At 40.6% G+C, this 15,593-nt stretch overlaps 1 protein-coding gene across 6 annotated transcripts in view; it reads left to right on the top strand.

Moving 5' to 3' along the window:
- Positions 1 to 15,593, top strand: part of LOC126213465 (protein brambleberry-like) — a 204,607-nt gene that overhangs the window by 173,337 nt on the left and 15,677 nt on the right. For 5 of the 6 annotated variants that reach the window (XM_049941241.1, XM_049941243.1, XM_049941244.1 and 2 more), the window contains exon 12: positions 7,329 to 7,516. The exons of the other annotated variant lie outside the window; for it this stretch is intronic. In XM_049941241.1, coding sequence (XP_049797198.1) covers positions 7,329 to 7,488 — 160 coding nt within the window. In that variant the 3' untranslated portion in view covers positions 7,489 to 7,516. The remainder of the gene's footprint in view (positions 1 to 7,328; positions 7,517 to 15,593) is intronic. 6 annotated transcript variants of the gene reach the window in all.

Consider the following 15,593-nt stretch of genomic DNA (forward strand, 5'->3'; position numbering starts at 1 on the left):
ACTGTGCAAAATTTAAACACACCTGTCTCAACATGAATGAATAATTGTGGTTCTAATTCAGGTACAACAATAAAACCTATGTCATTTAACAGCTAATGATTAGAGCTTTACACTGATATGCAACATACGAATGCAGAGGTGGCATGATTATTTATGGTTTTGGCACCGTGTGGCCCGATACCCTTTGTGCTGCCATCCCGTTACACCTCCCCGCTCCGGGACAGGATATGTGTACCCCAACTGTCTGCGTGTAGTGAAATTCACGTGAAAGTGGCTGAAAGGCTTTACAACTGTTTTTGAATCGTGTAACTGAGACAGGACTCGGTACCGGCCTGGTATCCACCTAGTGGGATGTGGGAAGCTGTCTAAAAACCACATCCAGGCTGGCTGCACATCTATCCTCGTTGTTAATCTGCCGGACGGATCCGGTCTAAGGTTATTGGACCTCCCTGTCCCAGAAGTCGTGTTTCAACACGCACATCTATCTGGGTGGATTATTGTTGTTATCGTGTTACATTTTTACCAAAACCCTACTCTGTGGTATCTAGGTAATCCTTTGCTGTATATAATGTATTGCTTAAGGTAACTTGCTTGTGTACACCTGGAAAAATTCTAACAATTTTCATAAAGTTTACTTGACTCTAAAAAAATGTGAACTCTTCATAGGGTGAAAATTGTAGGACAATGGCAGTTGTTCTTGTTGAACTTTTTGATGTGCAATTAATCACATTAGGTCACACATTGACTTCATTACAGTTCTGTTTGTGAGGATCTGTGCACTGTCTATCTTAATTAGATGCTTGAAACTTTAAGTACACATTAACAACTTGTCTGTCTAAAAAGTAGACTGCATTCATAACATTTCAGCCACAAGTTTTTATTCTAGAAATATGTAATCTGATAGTCAAAAATTAAGGTTCCTTTTTTATATAACTAATTAGTGTGTATTTTTCTTTTTGTTGATAGTATGTTAGTGTCTGTAGCATGCTTTCCTGCAAATAGTATCCCGAGACATCCCAAAAAATATCAGACCTCTAGTTCAGATCGAATTTTTGTGTGCAAAGTAAATGTGTCAGAAAATTTAATTCTTGGGAAATTCAGTTCAGTGTTATATTTAATTTTTAATGGATCTCTCTTGCTGCTGATACTCCAGTTGTATAGTTTTCTCAGTTTACATGTTCCTCACCTTCTCTCTTTCTTTTCTTGTTTCTCCTCGCTATTGTGGCACCTCTCGTTGCCTCGAGGACCCATTTTTCAGCTTTGGCCACCTTTATGGAATCACTTACCAACAGTCATTCTCTCGTGTGAAATCCAGCGTATTATTCTTAGCAACTCTATAACTTCACACCTGTTAACTGCCCCACATTAAAACATAGCATAACTCAATTTTCAAATGTTCCTCTCCAAAAGAAAACCTAAGAGAATTTCTTCAGTTTAATCCTCGTACTGCTGAAATGATGAACGAACTTAGTCTTAATGTCAGTGGTGTTGAAAAACGGCTGAAGTCATTAAAACTGAACAATGCTCCAGGGCTCAGTTGAATCCCTGTGAGATTCTATACTGAATTTGTGGCTGAGTTAGCCACTCTTCTAACTATAATCTATTGTAGATCCCTCGAACAAAAATATATGCCCAGTTCTTGCAAACAAGCACAGGTCACACCCATCTACGAGATGGGTAGTAGAACTACCGTCCAGTATCTGCGACCTCGGTTTGTTGGAGAATCTTAAAATATATTCTGAGCTCAAACAGTGCGAGGTATCTCAAACAGAATAACTTCCTACGTGCCAACCGACGATGGTTTCCGGAAACGTCGGCCGTGTGAAACACCGGTCGCACTTTTTTCACGTGATGTACTGAAAGCTTTGGATCGAGGCAGCTAGGTAGATGCAGTATTTCTCGATTTCCGAAGAGTATTTGACTCGGTACCACACCTGCACCGATTGTGAAAGGTGCGGTCGTATGGCGTGCCAAGTGAAATTTGTGACCGGATTGAGAACATTTTTGGTAGGGAGGGTACAGCATGTTATCTCGGGTGGAGAGTCATTGTCAGATGTAGAACTGACTTCGAGTGTGCCCGAGTAAGTGTGTTGGGACCATTGCTGTTCATATTGTACATTAATGACCTAGAAGACAATATTAATAGTAACCTCAGATTTCTTGCAGATGATGTTGTTATCTATAGTGAAGTACAGTCTGAAAGAAGCTGCATAAATATTCAGTCAGACCTTGATAATATTTCTAAGTGGCAGCTTGCTTTAAACGTTCAGAACAGTAAAATTTTGCATTTTGCAAAACAACAAAACATAGAACACTATGACTATAATATCAGTGAGTCACTGTTAGAACAGATATTTGAGTGTAACACTTTGTAGGGATATGAAATGAAACGATCACGTAGGCTCGATCGTGGGTAGAACAGGTGGTAGACTTAGGTTTATTGGTAGAATGCTGAGGAAGTGCAGTCAGTCTGTAAAGGAGTTTTCTTACAAATCACTTGTGTGACCCTGCTTATTCTTTCTCGGTAAATGTAAGTTCAGTAATGTTAGATCAGCATATATGTTCCGTGGTCATGAACAGAGCTGTTTGTACAGTAAGTATCAGTGCATTTTCTGTGCTTAGGTGAGTGTTAAATGTACTCACATGGTGTAATTAAGATCCCGTGTTCTGATCAGATCTTTACGAGTTATTTTACTATTTGTGATTATAATTCGTGCGGCGCTTTTCTGTAGTTTGAAAACTGTGCTTATGTTATGTCCATTTGTTTCCCAGGAAAGAATTCCATGGTTTAATTGGACCACTTCAAACAAATTCAGAAAGGTTAGTGTCTTTCGGATAAGTTTCATTCCCCAATTTCTTTCTCCATATGAGCCTTTTTTTGATCAATAGGAGTTTCAGCTCTCAGTATTGTGTCTTCGTCTTTAGAAAGTGACTACACGTATTTCTTCATTTCGTTCAGAAAAATCCTCTAACCTCTCGATTTTGTACTGTTCACGAACGAGCTGCTGAATGCCAAGTACTGTGGTCAGTTATGCACTACAGAAAATTTGAAAAATTAACGGACATAGATTGACATTTATAGATTAAGTATTTGGTGACAACACGGAGCAGCGAGTTGAAGTATGCCGTGCTGTGTCGGCAAAGTTTACTAGCGCCGTGTCTGTCTCGAAAGTGTTATTTGTTGACAAACGTGTGACGTATTGCTGTTCACACGGGAGGAATGTGGTTTTCTGGTGTAACGAGGGGAGGGCACAGAATAGGGCTCACCACTTCGACTCAAACTGTGTGAGTGGAAGCAGGCAGGTGCAAAACAGTTTCAAAAGATTCTAGAGTAGAGAGTGAGCAACAGTGATCAAGCACACCGATGGCAGTTCCACACTTCAGGTTATATTCCCGCTGTTACAGGGTTTTTTTAAATTATTATCTGTGATGTCCATGAATATTGACCATTTCTCCTACGACATCCTGTATATTCACTTTAGTTATGATTAATAAATAAATTTATTTATTTATTTAAAAAGAAGTTGTTTTAAATGCTATGTTTCTGATGGTTTGTGATTTCAACTGTCCTTCATTAGCAATGCTCTGTTGTCATGTGGCTCTGGCAGCGGTTTCAAATTCCCTGTAGTCAGCCCTTACTATATATACCTGTTTCCTGATATTTCGTAGTGGCCTCTACAGTTGTGAACAGCTTGAGGCCACGTGTCGGTAGTGATTTTCCATAGAAAGTTACCATTTCATAGGAAAATCTAAATGCAACAAGAACAAGAACTTTTTACCAGTGAAGTGAGTGGTGAAAACATCAAAACAACTGAAAAAAATCTCACCAGTGCTCTTCATTATACTTGTCAATTTTTAAGGACAAGGCATGGATCATCGTCAATTGCCTTGTGTCTGTGGGCCCTGTAGCAATAGCTGTGGATCAAGCAATTACAAAACAGGTTATTGAAATTATGAATGATAATTTCATAGTAAATGATATTTATGAAGAGGTGTGTGGACTCTCTCTCTCTCTCTCTCTCTCTCTCTCTCTCTCTCTCTCTCTCTCTCTCTCTCCCCTTCCCCCCCCCCCTGCCCACCCATCCCCCCCCCCCCTTCTATTTGATTTCACACACCATTACTGTATGCAGCCCTATTTGATTTGTGGCAGGTTCTGTCTTCAAGCACAGAAGTGAACAATGATGATTACGATCCAAATAAATATTCCTGACATATTTTTGTGTCCAAGGCTGAGAAACAGAAAGTTGTCGACTTTGCTGATGCTCAATCAAAATGGAATTTCCCATCATTAAAATCACGATTCCGGATCTCGAACCGAGCAAGGTCGGGCAGTGGTTAGCAAACTAGACTCTCACCGAGGACGACGACAGTTCAAACCTGCACCCGGCCATCCAGATATAGGTTTTCTGTGATTTCCTTAAATCGTTCAAGTCAAATGGTGGGTTTGGTTCCTTTGAAAGGGCACAGCCAATTTCCTTCCGTATCCTTGACATCTTCCGAGCTTATTCTCCACTCTACTCGAATATGTTTAGATAATGTTTTACCTTTTCCTACGGCTCACTCGGGCGAGATATTCTAGGAACTCGAAAGGGATGTCTACGTGCTTCTACTCACACAGTTTGGGCCAAATAGTGAGCCGCATCCTCCCTTCTGAAGAAACTCCCTTTACATGCAGTAGTTGGAAAGGAACCGTCCTCACATTGCTGTTTGGGCCAGGATGTTACCACAATACCTTTGCAGACTTTTCTTTTTAAGGACACATGATGGAAATTCTTGTTTAGAAATATTGCAAATTTTGTTAATATTTCAGCTCAGACACAAGGGAAACACAGACGATGTGAGATTACAGTGGAGCGGGACTCTGGGATGCTCGGCTTTTTGGGTATGGGAGTTCCTTGAGGAATAATTCTGAGATTGCTAAGCCCAGACCTTATTGTACCAGACAACCCATTATGGGGAATAATAGTAGCCCATGTGGCTCATTGTCAGTTGAAGACTAATGTGCAATCCCAATAAAATGTTGAACCCTTTGCAGTCATAGCTCCAGGAATTCTCTGCAAGATGTCAAGAATTATACAGATATACAGAAATCTCTGTGTGCAGGTCCGACAGCCGTATCGTTTGGTTTTTATATGTATCTACTCCAGTGTTCAACATACTGCTTTGACATAGAAGTATGGTGATTTCTCAGGCACAGTGTAAAGTCTCGGGATGTGCTGTGTCTGTGCTCTCGAAGTACGGTCTCAGAAAGCATCGCTCGTGCAAAACTCGGTGGTAAACTGTGGATTAAGACCAACAAATAGACTCCGTATTTCTAGATTTCTGAAACTCGGTGCCCCACTGCAGATTGTTAATGAAGGTACGTGCATATGGAATAGGTTCCCAGATGAAGGGCTCAAAGACTTCCTAATGGAAAACATCACGTTGTCCTTGACGACGAGTGTTCGTCAGTGACGAGTATGTCATTAGGAGTGCCCCAGGGAAGTGTAACTGCTGTTGCTTTGTATATTCAGAAATGATCTGGTGGTCAGGGTGGGCAGCAATCTGTAGTTGTTTGCTGCTGCTGTGGTGAATGGGAAGATGTTGAAGTTGAGTGACTATAGGAGGACACAAAACAACTTGCACAAAATTTCTAGTTGCTGCGATGAATGGCAGTTAGCGAAAGACGTAGAAAAATGTAAGTTAATGTGTAGTTAAAAAAGAACCCTTAGTGTTCGAATACAGCATTAGTAGTGCTCTGCTTGACACAGTCGTGTCTTTTAAATACCCGAGTGTAAAGTTGCAAAGCAATGTGAAATGGAACAAGCGAGTGAGGATTGTGGTTTATTGGGAGAATTTTAGGAAAGTGAGGTTCATCTGTAAAGTGGACTGCCTATAGGACACTAATGCGACATATTCTGGATTACTGCTCTAGTGTTTGGGACGACATCAGGTTGGATTGAAGGAAAACATCGAATCAATTCAGAGGTGGGCTGCTACGTTTGTTACCAGTAGGTTCAAACAACACACCAGATGCTTTGGGATCTCAAATGGGAATATCTAGAGGGTAGGCAATGTTCTTTTTGAAGAACTCCATTGAGAAAATTTAGAGTGTCAGCAATCGAAGTTGACTTCAGAACAGTTCTACTGGCTCCTAGACACATTTCTCATAACCACCATGATAATAAGATACGAAAATTTAGAGCTCGTCCAAAGGCATATAGATAGTCATTTTTTCCCTCGCTCTGTTTGCGACAGGAACAGGAAAGGATACGACTAAAAAGGTACATTCCGCCACACATTGTACAGTGGCTTGCAGCTTATTTATGTAGGTGCCGGTGTTGTTTAAATTTTGTGCGCTTCTGCTACACACACACACACACACACACACACACACACACACACACACACACACCTGCCTTCTATTTGTGGGTGGAGTAAATGCACTGTGAAATAGTATAAACATATTAATATGGGTTCCAGAACTGACACATGGATAAATCATTTAACCAGTGGTGGTCCACCTGGGATGTCCAATACACTGTTCGTTGTATTTCCTTTGCATATAGTTTAGGCTGGTAGCTACTTTCAAGCAGTAGCTGAATACAAAAAAAAGTGACACACTGTGTGGGGATAACGTAAAAGCAACAACATTGTTGCCAAAAGGTGTATACCCCACAAAACCACGTGTAGCTATTACAAAAGCAAATGTCATATATCGTGTAACAATGCTTGCCAGCCAGTGCTAGTGTCATACAGACCAGGGACACTGAATATCTTAAAAAGTAGGACACCTCACACACGGGGTACACAACTGTTTACTGTATTGATGTTTGTCTGCAACAAAGCACTACCCAAACAAATTTCACATTCCAAAATGTGCTTTATGGCGTGTGTGAGGTCTGTCGTGTCAAACTAACAATTCTGTATGTGACAGGTTAAAATAAGCAACATCTCTGAATAATGTCACACACAAAACACAGGGGATAACATTATTTTGGTATTTAACGAGTACAGAAGATAGCCACAAAATAAAATGCACTTACATTACAGCAAAATGTCATAGAAAATGATAGAGGAGAGTGGTCAAAAATTTTAACTCAGTGTCGTATTCAGTGCGAAGACTGGTTCGGTGCAGCTCTCTGAGCTACTGTATTCTGTGTGAGCCGCTTCATCTCTCCGTAGCTGCTGCCTCGGAATGTCCTATCGACTGATCCTCAATTTAGTACATAGTGAAAACAAAAAGCAGTAATATTTCCAACTTCTGTACTCCTGTCGTCCTCAGTCGCATATAGTATTAAGTAATAAAAAGTGGAGAGCAGCCCGTGACTGTATTTCCCTCCCGACAGGGGGACACCCAGCAGTGGGAGCCGGCGGACGTGTGCAGCGGTGACGAGGACGGGCCTGCCGTGCCGTAACCCTGCCGGCGCTCTCTCGCCCTACTGCCACCGGCACGCCGACTCTGATGGTGTGTCTGTGGTCGACAGCCCACTCGCCAGGAGTCGGTAGCCCGGGGAGTGTGTGCCGTCATTCCCAGGTATGTTTTGTCCCACAAGCAGAACACGGTGATTGCCGTCACCCAATTTCCCAGGAACTTCCCTCAGTGGAAGGAGAGATAAAATGAATGAACATGAGTCTCCTCAGATACTATCTAGTATTCTGTGCCAAGTGGTCTAATATCGAGAAATGTTCCTGATGTGTCGACAGAAGTGCCGACACAGTGTGGTTTGAGGAGACCGATATGCACACTATAAGCTCACGCAGGATGGCGTGAGGTCTGAAACAGGATACGTAATGAATGCTATAAAGAAAAGTACGTAGCTTCTGGAATACTTAACTTTAATCCATCATTTGTATACATCGTTCTTGATGAGACATGCTTCATACGATAACTATCAATTGCTATGGCGCCTTGCTAGTTCGTAGCCATTGACTTAGCTGAAGGCTATTCTAACTATCTGCTCTGCAAATGAGCGAGGCTTCGTCAGTGTGCATCGCTAGCTAAGTCGTCCGTACAACTGGGGCGAGTGCTAGTCCGTCTCTCGAGACCTGCCGTGTGGTGGCGCTCGGTCTGCGATCACTGACAGTGGCGACACGCGGGTCCGACATGTACTAATGGACTGCCGCCGATTTAAAGCTACCACCTAGCAAATGTGGTGTCTGGCGGTGACACCACAGTTCCCACATGACCATCATGGATTTTGATGAAATTTTGTATGAACATTCACACATGTTCTGAATGAACACTGGTAAAGCTTCAGTTTCAGAAATTCAATACTTGCAGAGATATAGTCACTTGTTTGATACCATAGCACAGCTTCCAATAGTGCATCCTTGAATTTTCAGCAACTTTGAGATGAGATATCTCTGTAAGTATTTGCATGAAATAAACAAAACGTGGCCATCTTATACAACTTTTAGAGCTCTTTAAAGTAAAACATTAAGAAAAGGATTTCTGAGCAATTTTCACATATATAATTTGAAGCAAAGTTTGGCGAAAAAATAGCTGTTTCAAAAAAAAAAGCGAACTTTAGTTTCTTATATCTCCAAAAGTAATTGTGGGATGTACATGAAATGGTGCACACCATAACTCACCAACACAAGGTCTTAGAATATAAAATTTCATTCTCCTATTGCTTTCCATTATTTCACAAATCTAGGGTGAAGTTGACGATTTTTCAAAAAATGCTAAAAATGGGTATTTTTAATCAAATTTTCCAAAAAAGTGTTTCCTCCAAACTCTTCTAAACTATGGTCATTAGAAAGAGCATATTCTAAACTATTTGGTTTTGCACTGCAAGCATATAGGGCCCTAAAAAGTAGCATCATCAAAGAGGCACACTGGAAGTTTGAACACATTTTTCTGGCACTCAAATTATACCTGATACCTTTTATTAGGGAAACATGTGAAATTGGTTGGTTAAATATCTAAGAGTTTTAATTTAGTACTTAATCACACTTAAATTTAGCCTACTACCTTGGTAAATACATAACCACTAGTTTCACAGAGAAAATTCACAAGATTCACTGTTTATAGAAAATATGATGACATCAATTACTTTAACAATCAGATTGTTTCATTATTGTGAGCCTTGTTGGAACAATCAGTATTTCAGTGGTGTGTTTGCAGCATAGTGAGTGGGTTCTCTTGACTGAGTGTGGCTTGTTAAGTGCTTGTTAAGTAATCTAATTTACAAAAAAATGTTTTGATTGTGTCTTTTATAGCATATATCTCTATTTTTTCATTGGTACTATACATTGTGTATAATTTCATTCAGTAGCAATTTGTCTGAAATTTAAGCAGATTATACTTTGCACTTAGAGGCCAAATACATTATTTAGTTACTGATTAGAGATGGATGCAGAAGGGAACAACATACCTTCCTGCTCAATTGGGCAAGGAGATAGTGAAACAAAGTGTCATGTCACTTTCTTTGCCAAAAAAGCTGCTTTAAAATAGTTTGCGGATTTTAGTGACGAGGAAAAAGAGTTGTTGGTCCGATGTCCTGAAGCAAAGCTGGACAATACCTCTCAAGTTTTCCTACACCATGAAGCCCTGTTATTGACACAGTATGAGAATGCTTCAATCCCTTTGGTAAGGTGAATCATAATGTTAAGGCAGGAATTCGCACTCTTGATACTGAAACGGCTAATAAGGCTTTTGATATGTTGAAGAAGCAGCTTGTTAATAACATAAAGCCAGGTCAGAAAATTTGTCCGGCTTGCAGGACTACCTTAAATAAACACTTGGACGAAGCTTTATCAGCCTCATCATCACATTCTGATGAGGACTTTACACCAAAAGAAGAATTAAGTAGTAGCTTATTGTCTATCGGTATTTCACCCCTGAAGAGAACAGTAAGCTACAGAGATAAGCCCCAATATGTGAAGAAGAAAATTCAAAAGGCTCAAAATGTGATTAAAAACAGAATTGTAAATGGAATGAGAGTAAACCGACAAATTGAAGATGCTAGTGAAATTAAGGAATGTGGAAACTGTGCCGACTATGCACATTTGCTGACTGAACTGAAAGCCAAGATGCAGAATGCAATTCATAAAGAACAGATGCAAATTTTGACCTTGGCACGTGTAAGTTGGACAGTCAGACAAACAGCAACTCAGTTTGGCGTGTCCGAAAGAATGGTGAAGAATGCTCGGAAGCTTAAGGCAGAGAAGGGCATTCTGGCACTTCCCGAAAATAGGCAAAGCAGGAAATTACTAGCAGAAGTTGCTAGTAGAGCGTGAAATTTTTTTGAAGATGATGAGTGTGCCCTGGAAAAAAAAAAGATAGTATTTCAGTTAGACTTTTAGATAGACTTTGCAATTTACGGGAAATGTATGTTAACTATGAGAATATAAATGGTCCAGAAATAGGGTTCTCAAAGTTTTGTGAACTTAGACCCAAATGGTGTGTAACAGTAGTATCAGTTGGAATGATTGCAGTTTGCGTCTGTGCAATTCACCAAAATGTTAAGCTCATGCTTAGCGGAGCTGGTATACGTGAAAATTATAAGGAGATTCTCAGCAAGGCAGTTTGCGGTTTGAACTCTAAACAGTGCACGCTACATCGCTGTGAAAGGTGTACTGGGCCCGAAGCTATAGCATCTGAAATTGCCAGCTATTTCCTAGATCATGAGCCACGAGAAGTTATTGTGTTTAAGCAGATGGTAGTGGATGAATTTATTGAAGATGTAAAAAATAAAATATGGAGTCTGTCATGCCATCATTACATTTCCAAGCATCAAAGCGTGCATCTTAAAGGCCTTAAATGTCATCTGAAAGACGAAGAGCTTGTTGTCCTAATGGATGTTGCAGAAAATTAATCTTTTATCATTCAGGATGCTGTGCAAGGCTTCCACTGGGACAATAGTCAAGCAACAATTCATCCATTTGTCATCTACTTTTGTCAAAATGAGAAAGTAGAATCTTTAAGTTTTTTGCATTATCAGTGATTGTTTGCGGTGTGACACTATTACAGTTCACGTTTTTATCAAGCAGTTCATCAAATATATAAAAGCCCGGTTTGCACAGATATCCCACAATCATTATTTCAGTGATGGCTCCAGTGCTCAATATAAAAATTACAAGAATTTCCTAAATTTGTGCTATCATAAGAGTGATTTTGGAATTTTTTTGCTACTAGTCACGGGAAATCACCTTGTGATGGGATTGGAGGTACAACAAAGCGGTTAGCAGCAAGAGCAAGCTTGCAACGGCCACTTAATGGACAAATTCTTACTCCCCTAGATCTGTTTCACTTCTGCTCTGAAAACATTAATGGAATTAAATTTGTTTTCGTCAGTAAAGATGAAATTGAAATAATATTGTCACAAGAAGAGAGGTTTAAACTTGGACAAACTGTAGCACTAGAGAAAATCATCACTTTTTACCTATTGATGAAACAACAATTCAGGTCAGCAGAGTTTCAAATGATTGTTCATCTTTTCTAGCTAAAATGGGTCACAGTAATGAAGGAGGCATATTAATGTCTGCTCTCCAACTAGGACAATATGTTGCATGCATCTATGAAAACGTGTGGTGGATTGGAAACATCTGTGAGACCTCCACAGAGCAAAGGGATGCATTAATAAACCTTGTGCACCCACATGGTCCAGCAAATTCATTTTATTGGCCACCAAGAAGTGACAAGTGCTGGGTTCCGGAACACACATTATTGCAGTTATTCCCGCTCCTTCAGTAAATTCATCTGGCCGGCAATACACCATTCCTCTTGATATTCGTCAGAAAATTAATGTAGCATATCAAAAATTGAAATAGGCTAGAGGAAACAATCTAAGGGACCCAAGAGTGCCTTCTAATTTTACACAGGGCACGTAAATAATTTTACTATCAGGCTTGGGAACCTGTGTAAAGAAACCCTTATCAGGCTTGGGATCCTGTGGTAAAGAAACCCACCCGTGGCTGTTGTTGCTAAGCTATCGGGCGTGACCCCTATGGCAATGGGAATGCTGGTTTTCTCAGGTGAAATGAAACTAGCAGTGGTTAAGCCACCATGGACTATTGCAACTCATTTATACACTTCTTTTCCATCAGTAAACTGATGTTGTTCATTAAACAGGTAACTAATAGTTAGATGATTATGCAAATAAATTTTACGATTTACATTCATTCTTAATAATAATTTTGTGTGTATGTGTGAGAGAGAGAGAGTGGGGGGAGGGGGGGGGGTGACAATTAAGAAATAACGTTGTTTCTATTTTTATTCTTTTGCTATTCGGACTTAAGCTAGGTCCTATTCATCAGGACTTCTTATTTCACTTATCCCAGACATTAATAAACATGTATAAGGCAAAATAAAAGATTTCAGGTATAATTTGAGTGCCAGAAAAATGTGTTCAAACTTCCAGTGCACCTCTTTGATGATGCTACTTTTTAGGGCCTTATATGCTTGCATTGCAAAACCAAATCCACTTTTCTAGATAGTTTAGAATATGCTCTTTCTAATGACCATAGTTTAGAAGAGTTTGGCGAACCCATTTTTAGTACTTGTTGAAAAATCGTCAACTTCACCCTAGATTTGTGAAATAATGGAAAGCAATAGGAGAATGAAATTATATATTCTAAGACCTTGGGTTGGTGAGTTACGGTGTGCACAGTTTCATGTACATCCCACAATTACTTTTGGAGATATAGAAAACTGAAGTTCGCATAGTTTTTTTTTAAACAGCTATTTTTTCGCCAAACTTTGCTTATCTATATGAAAATTGCTCAGAAATCCTTTTCTTAATATTTTACTTTAAAGAGCTCTAAAAGTTGTATAAGATGGCCAAGATTTGTTTCTTTCATGCAAATACTTACAGAGATATCTCATCTCAAAGTTGCTGAAAATTCAAGGACGCTCTATAGAAAGCTGTGTTATGGTCTTAAACAAGTGACTGTATCTCCGAAAGTATTGAATTTCTGAAACTGAAACTTTACCAGTGTTCATTGAGAACATGTGTGAATGTTCATACAAAATTTCATCAAAATTCATGAGGGTCATGTGGGAGCCTCTAGACCAGGGCTTCACAACATACGTGCTCGCGGAGCAAGCTGTGAGCAGCAAGGCGCGAGCACGCTACCCCCACTACCGGACCAGAGCGGAGAGTGGGGAGAGTCACGTGGGGTACACAACAGCTGCCGCCAGTCGATGTAAATCCGCGGACACCTGCAGGGATATCACTCACGAATTATTACTGCGACAAATGAAACAAATAAAGGAGAATGTACACGTGCGTCATAATTTTATTAGCTTTGTGTATGCCTCTACCATCTGTAGACACTGAAACTAAAGAATTCCACGACAATCCTATATTTTCAACACTACTTAAAATATCACCTCCGGTTGTAGTGTTCTTCATGGCTACTACATCGAGGAGCTCCTCCCTCACCTGAAGATCTCTATTAACACCTCTAATAAATATGGCAAGCTGCGCTGTTCCAGTGATATCAACACTTTCGTCCAGAGCTAGAGAATACGCCATAAAATCTTTACAGATATTTGCAAGCTGGCTCTGGACGTCGTCTGCCATGTCCTGTATGCGACGCATAATGGTCATGTTAGATAATGGCACAATCCGAAACTGTTAGACTTGAGATGGACACAAATGTTCCGCTGCAACTACCAAACATTCCTTTATTAAATCGCTATCAGTTAAGGGGCGCAGGGAGTTTGCTAAAAGCTGAGCAGTTTTGTAACCCACTCTGAGAGCTGCCTCAGTTGATTTTTCTTCATCGTCCAGATCTTCTTCGGATAGCTTCCTTTTAAGTTTAATAACTTCCTGTGCACGATCTGGTCAATCACATTTTCCACGTCCGTAGTCTTCCGCGTGGTACGACATATAATGTCGCTGCAAATTAAATTTCGTAAAAGAATTCAGCGTTTTGTGACATACTAATCATTTTGCAACACCTTCTTTTTCAGTAAACAGATACAATTCCTCCCAATGGGGGTTGAACTGCGAAAGCATGGTTGGGGTTACACAACGGCGGCTTCACATGATTCTTAACCAGCGAAGTGACTGTTACGAGCTGATCGTAGTACTTTAAACGTTACACAGTTGGCGCGAATTCAATAGGCACGCTGCGGCCCTATTCAAACGTACGCGCGCATTTCTCCTCTGTCCCCTCCCTCCCTACTCCGCGACCTTGCAGCTGCTCGCGAGCAGGTGCCTGAGCAGACGCGAGTCCTCGTGCTAAAAACCGGCCAGTTGTTAAGCCCTGCTCTAGACCACTTGGCATGGAATGACCCCTAGACTGTTTCTGAAAATACAATGGTCACAGTTTTTGAGGTACCTTATGGGCCTTTTACCGCATGATATTCTAAGGTGAAATGGTGGTTAATTTAGTGGTTTCTTATTTTTGCGCTCGATGTTTGAAACTCGAATACTGTTTTTATTTATTTTATTTTTATTGTTCTCATTATCTACCTGTGTTCATAGAAGCTTACTATACACATGGCATTTTAGTAATTCTACAATTACAAAAGGATTTCACAGTCTCGTGTGGTGCGTGTGCGCTGTGTGTGTGTGTGTGTGTGTGTGTGTGTGTGTGTGTGTGTGTGTGTGTATGTGTGTGTGTCGTATTTAATGCCATAAATGCATACAGTTGAAAGTACACTCTTTGACATAAAACTCGGCCGGCCGCTTCAGAGGCTAAGTCCGCGCCGATCGCGACATGGGACAAAAAAACTGGCCAACTCGCTAATTCTCTAAGTCCGGTTATCTGCACAATCTGGCAACACTGTAGACTGCGGCACTTCCTGGAGGAAAACTTGTCCCATGATAGAGAAACCCTACGCTGATTACGCCTGTGGTCTAGTGGTAGCGTGCGTTGTTTCTGTTCATAATGTCAGTGGATCGAGAGCAGCTGGGATAAAATATTTTTATAGCCTCTTCTGTCTGAATGCTGAAGACGTGAATGTAATGGTAGCGCAGATTCAATCTATTTCGCTTTGTGACACACCGATATCAAAATGTTATCCAGTAACGATTTTGCGGCAGATTTCCTGCAGACTGTCCTCCTCTGGACGCCGTATGCGGCAAAGCTCCGGGATCCATTTGCTGGCTACTGGCAGCGGCCGTGGCGACAGCAGCGGCGCTGCACTCCCCCGTTCTTTATCGAAAGCGCCTGCTACCGCTCATCGCTTTTGATGATTTAAAACGCTTTATTATTAAATGTTGCACCACAGAAAATTTCTACAATTTCCATTCACGCTCAAAAGCAACGGAGACAGACGCCCTAATTAGTAGGCGGGAATTATATTACATTAATCGGCAAGAGCTGAGTATGGCCCGAAATTAATTTTATAGACTGGGACGAAATTAAACCACCTCACTACATTCGATGAATTTATAAATGCTTCATACCTCGTTTCTTTTCCTTTCAAACTCAATTATTTGTGCAACTTTTGGTCAATGTTTGGATGTTTTCGTCAAGCCAGAGTGTGCGTCTGTGGTGTCAAGTGTATTACAGTTCTTGTTTCATTCCTTATGGTAAGTCTATGAGATAAACTGTGTGAATACCTTGCAATGCATGCTCTGTAGCAGCGCAGGAACACTGCACATTTCGAGTTCCATGTATGGCTTCATGAAGTATTTATTGTTGATCGGAAG

The sequence above is a fragment of the Schistocerca nitens genome, chromosome 11 (assembly GCF_023898315.1).
Source record: "Schistocerca nitens isolate TAMUIC-IGC-003100 chromosome 11, iqSchNite1.1, whole genome shotgun sequence".
In the NCBI taxonomy this organism is placed as follows: domain Eukaryota; kingdom Metazoa; phylum Arthropoda; class Insecta; order Orthoptera; family Acrididae; genus Schistocerca; species Schistocerca nitens.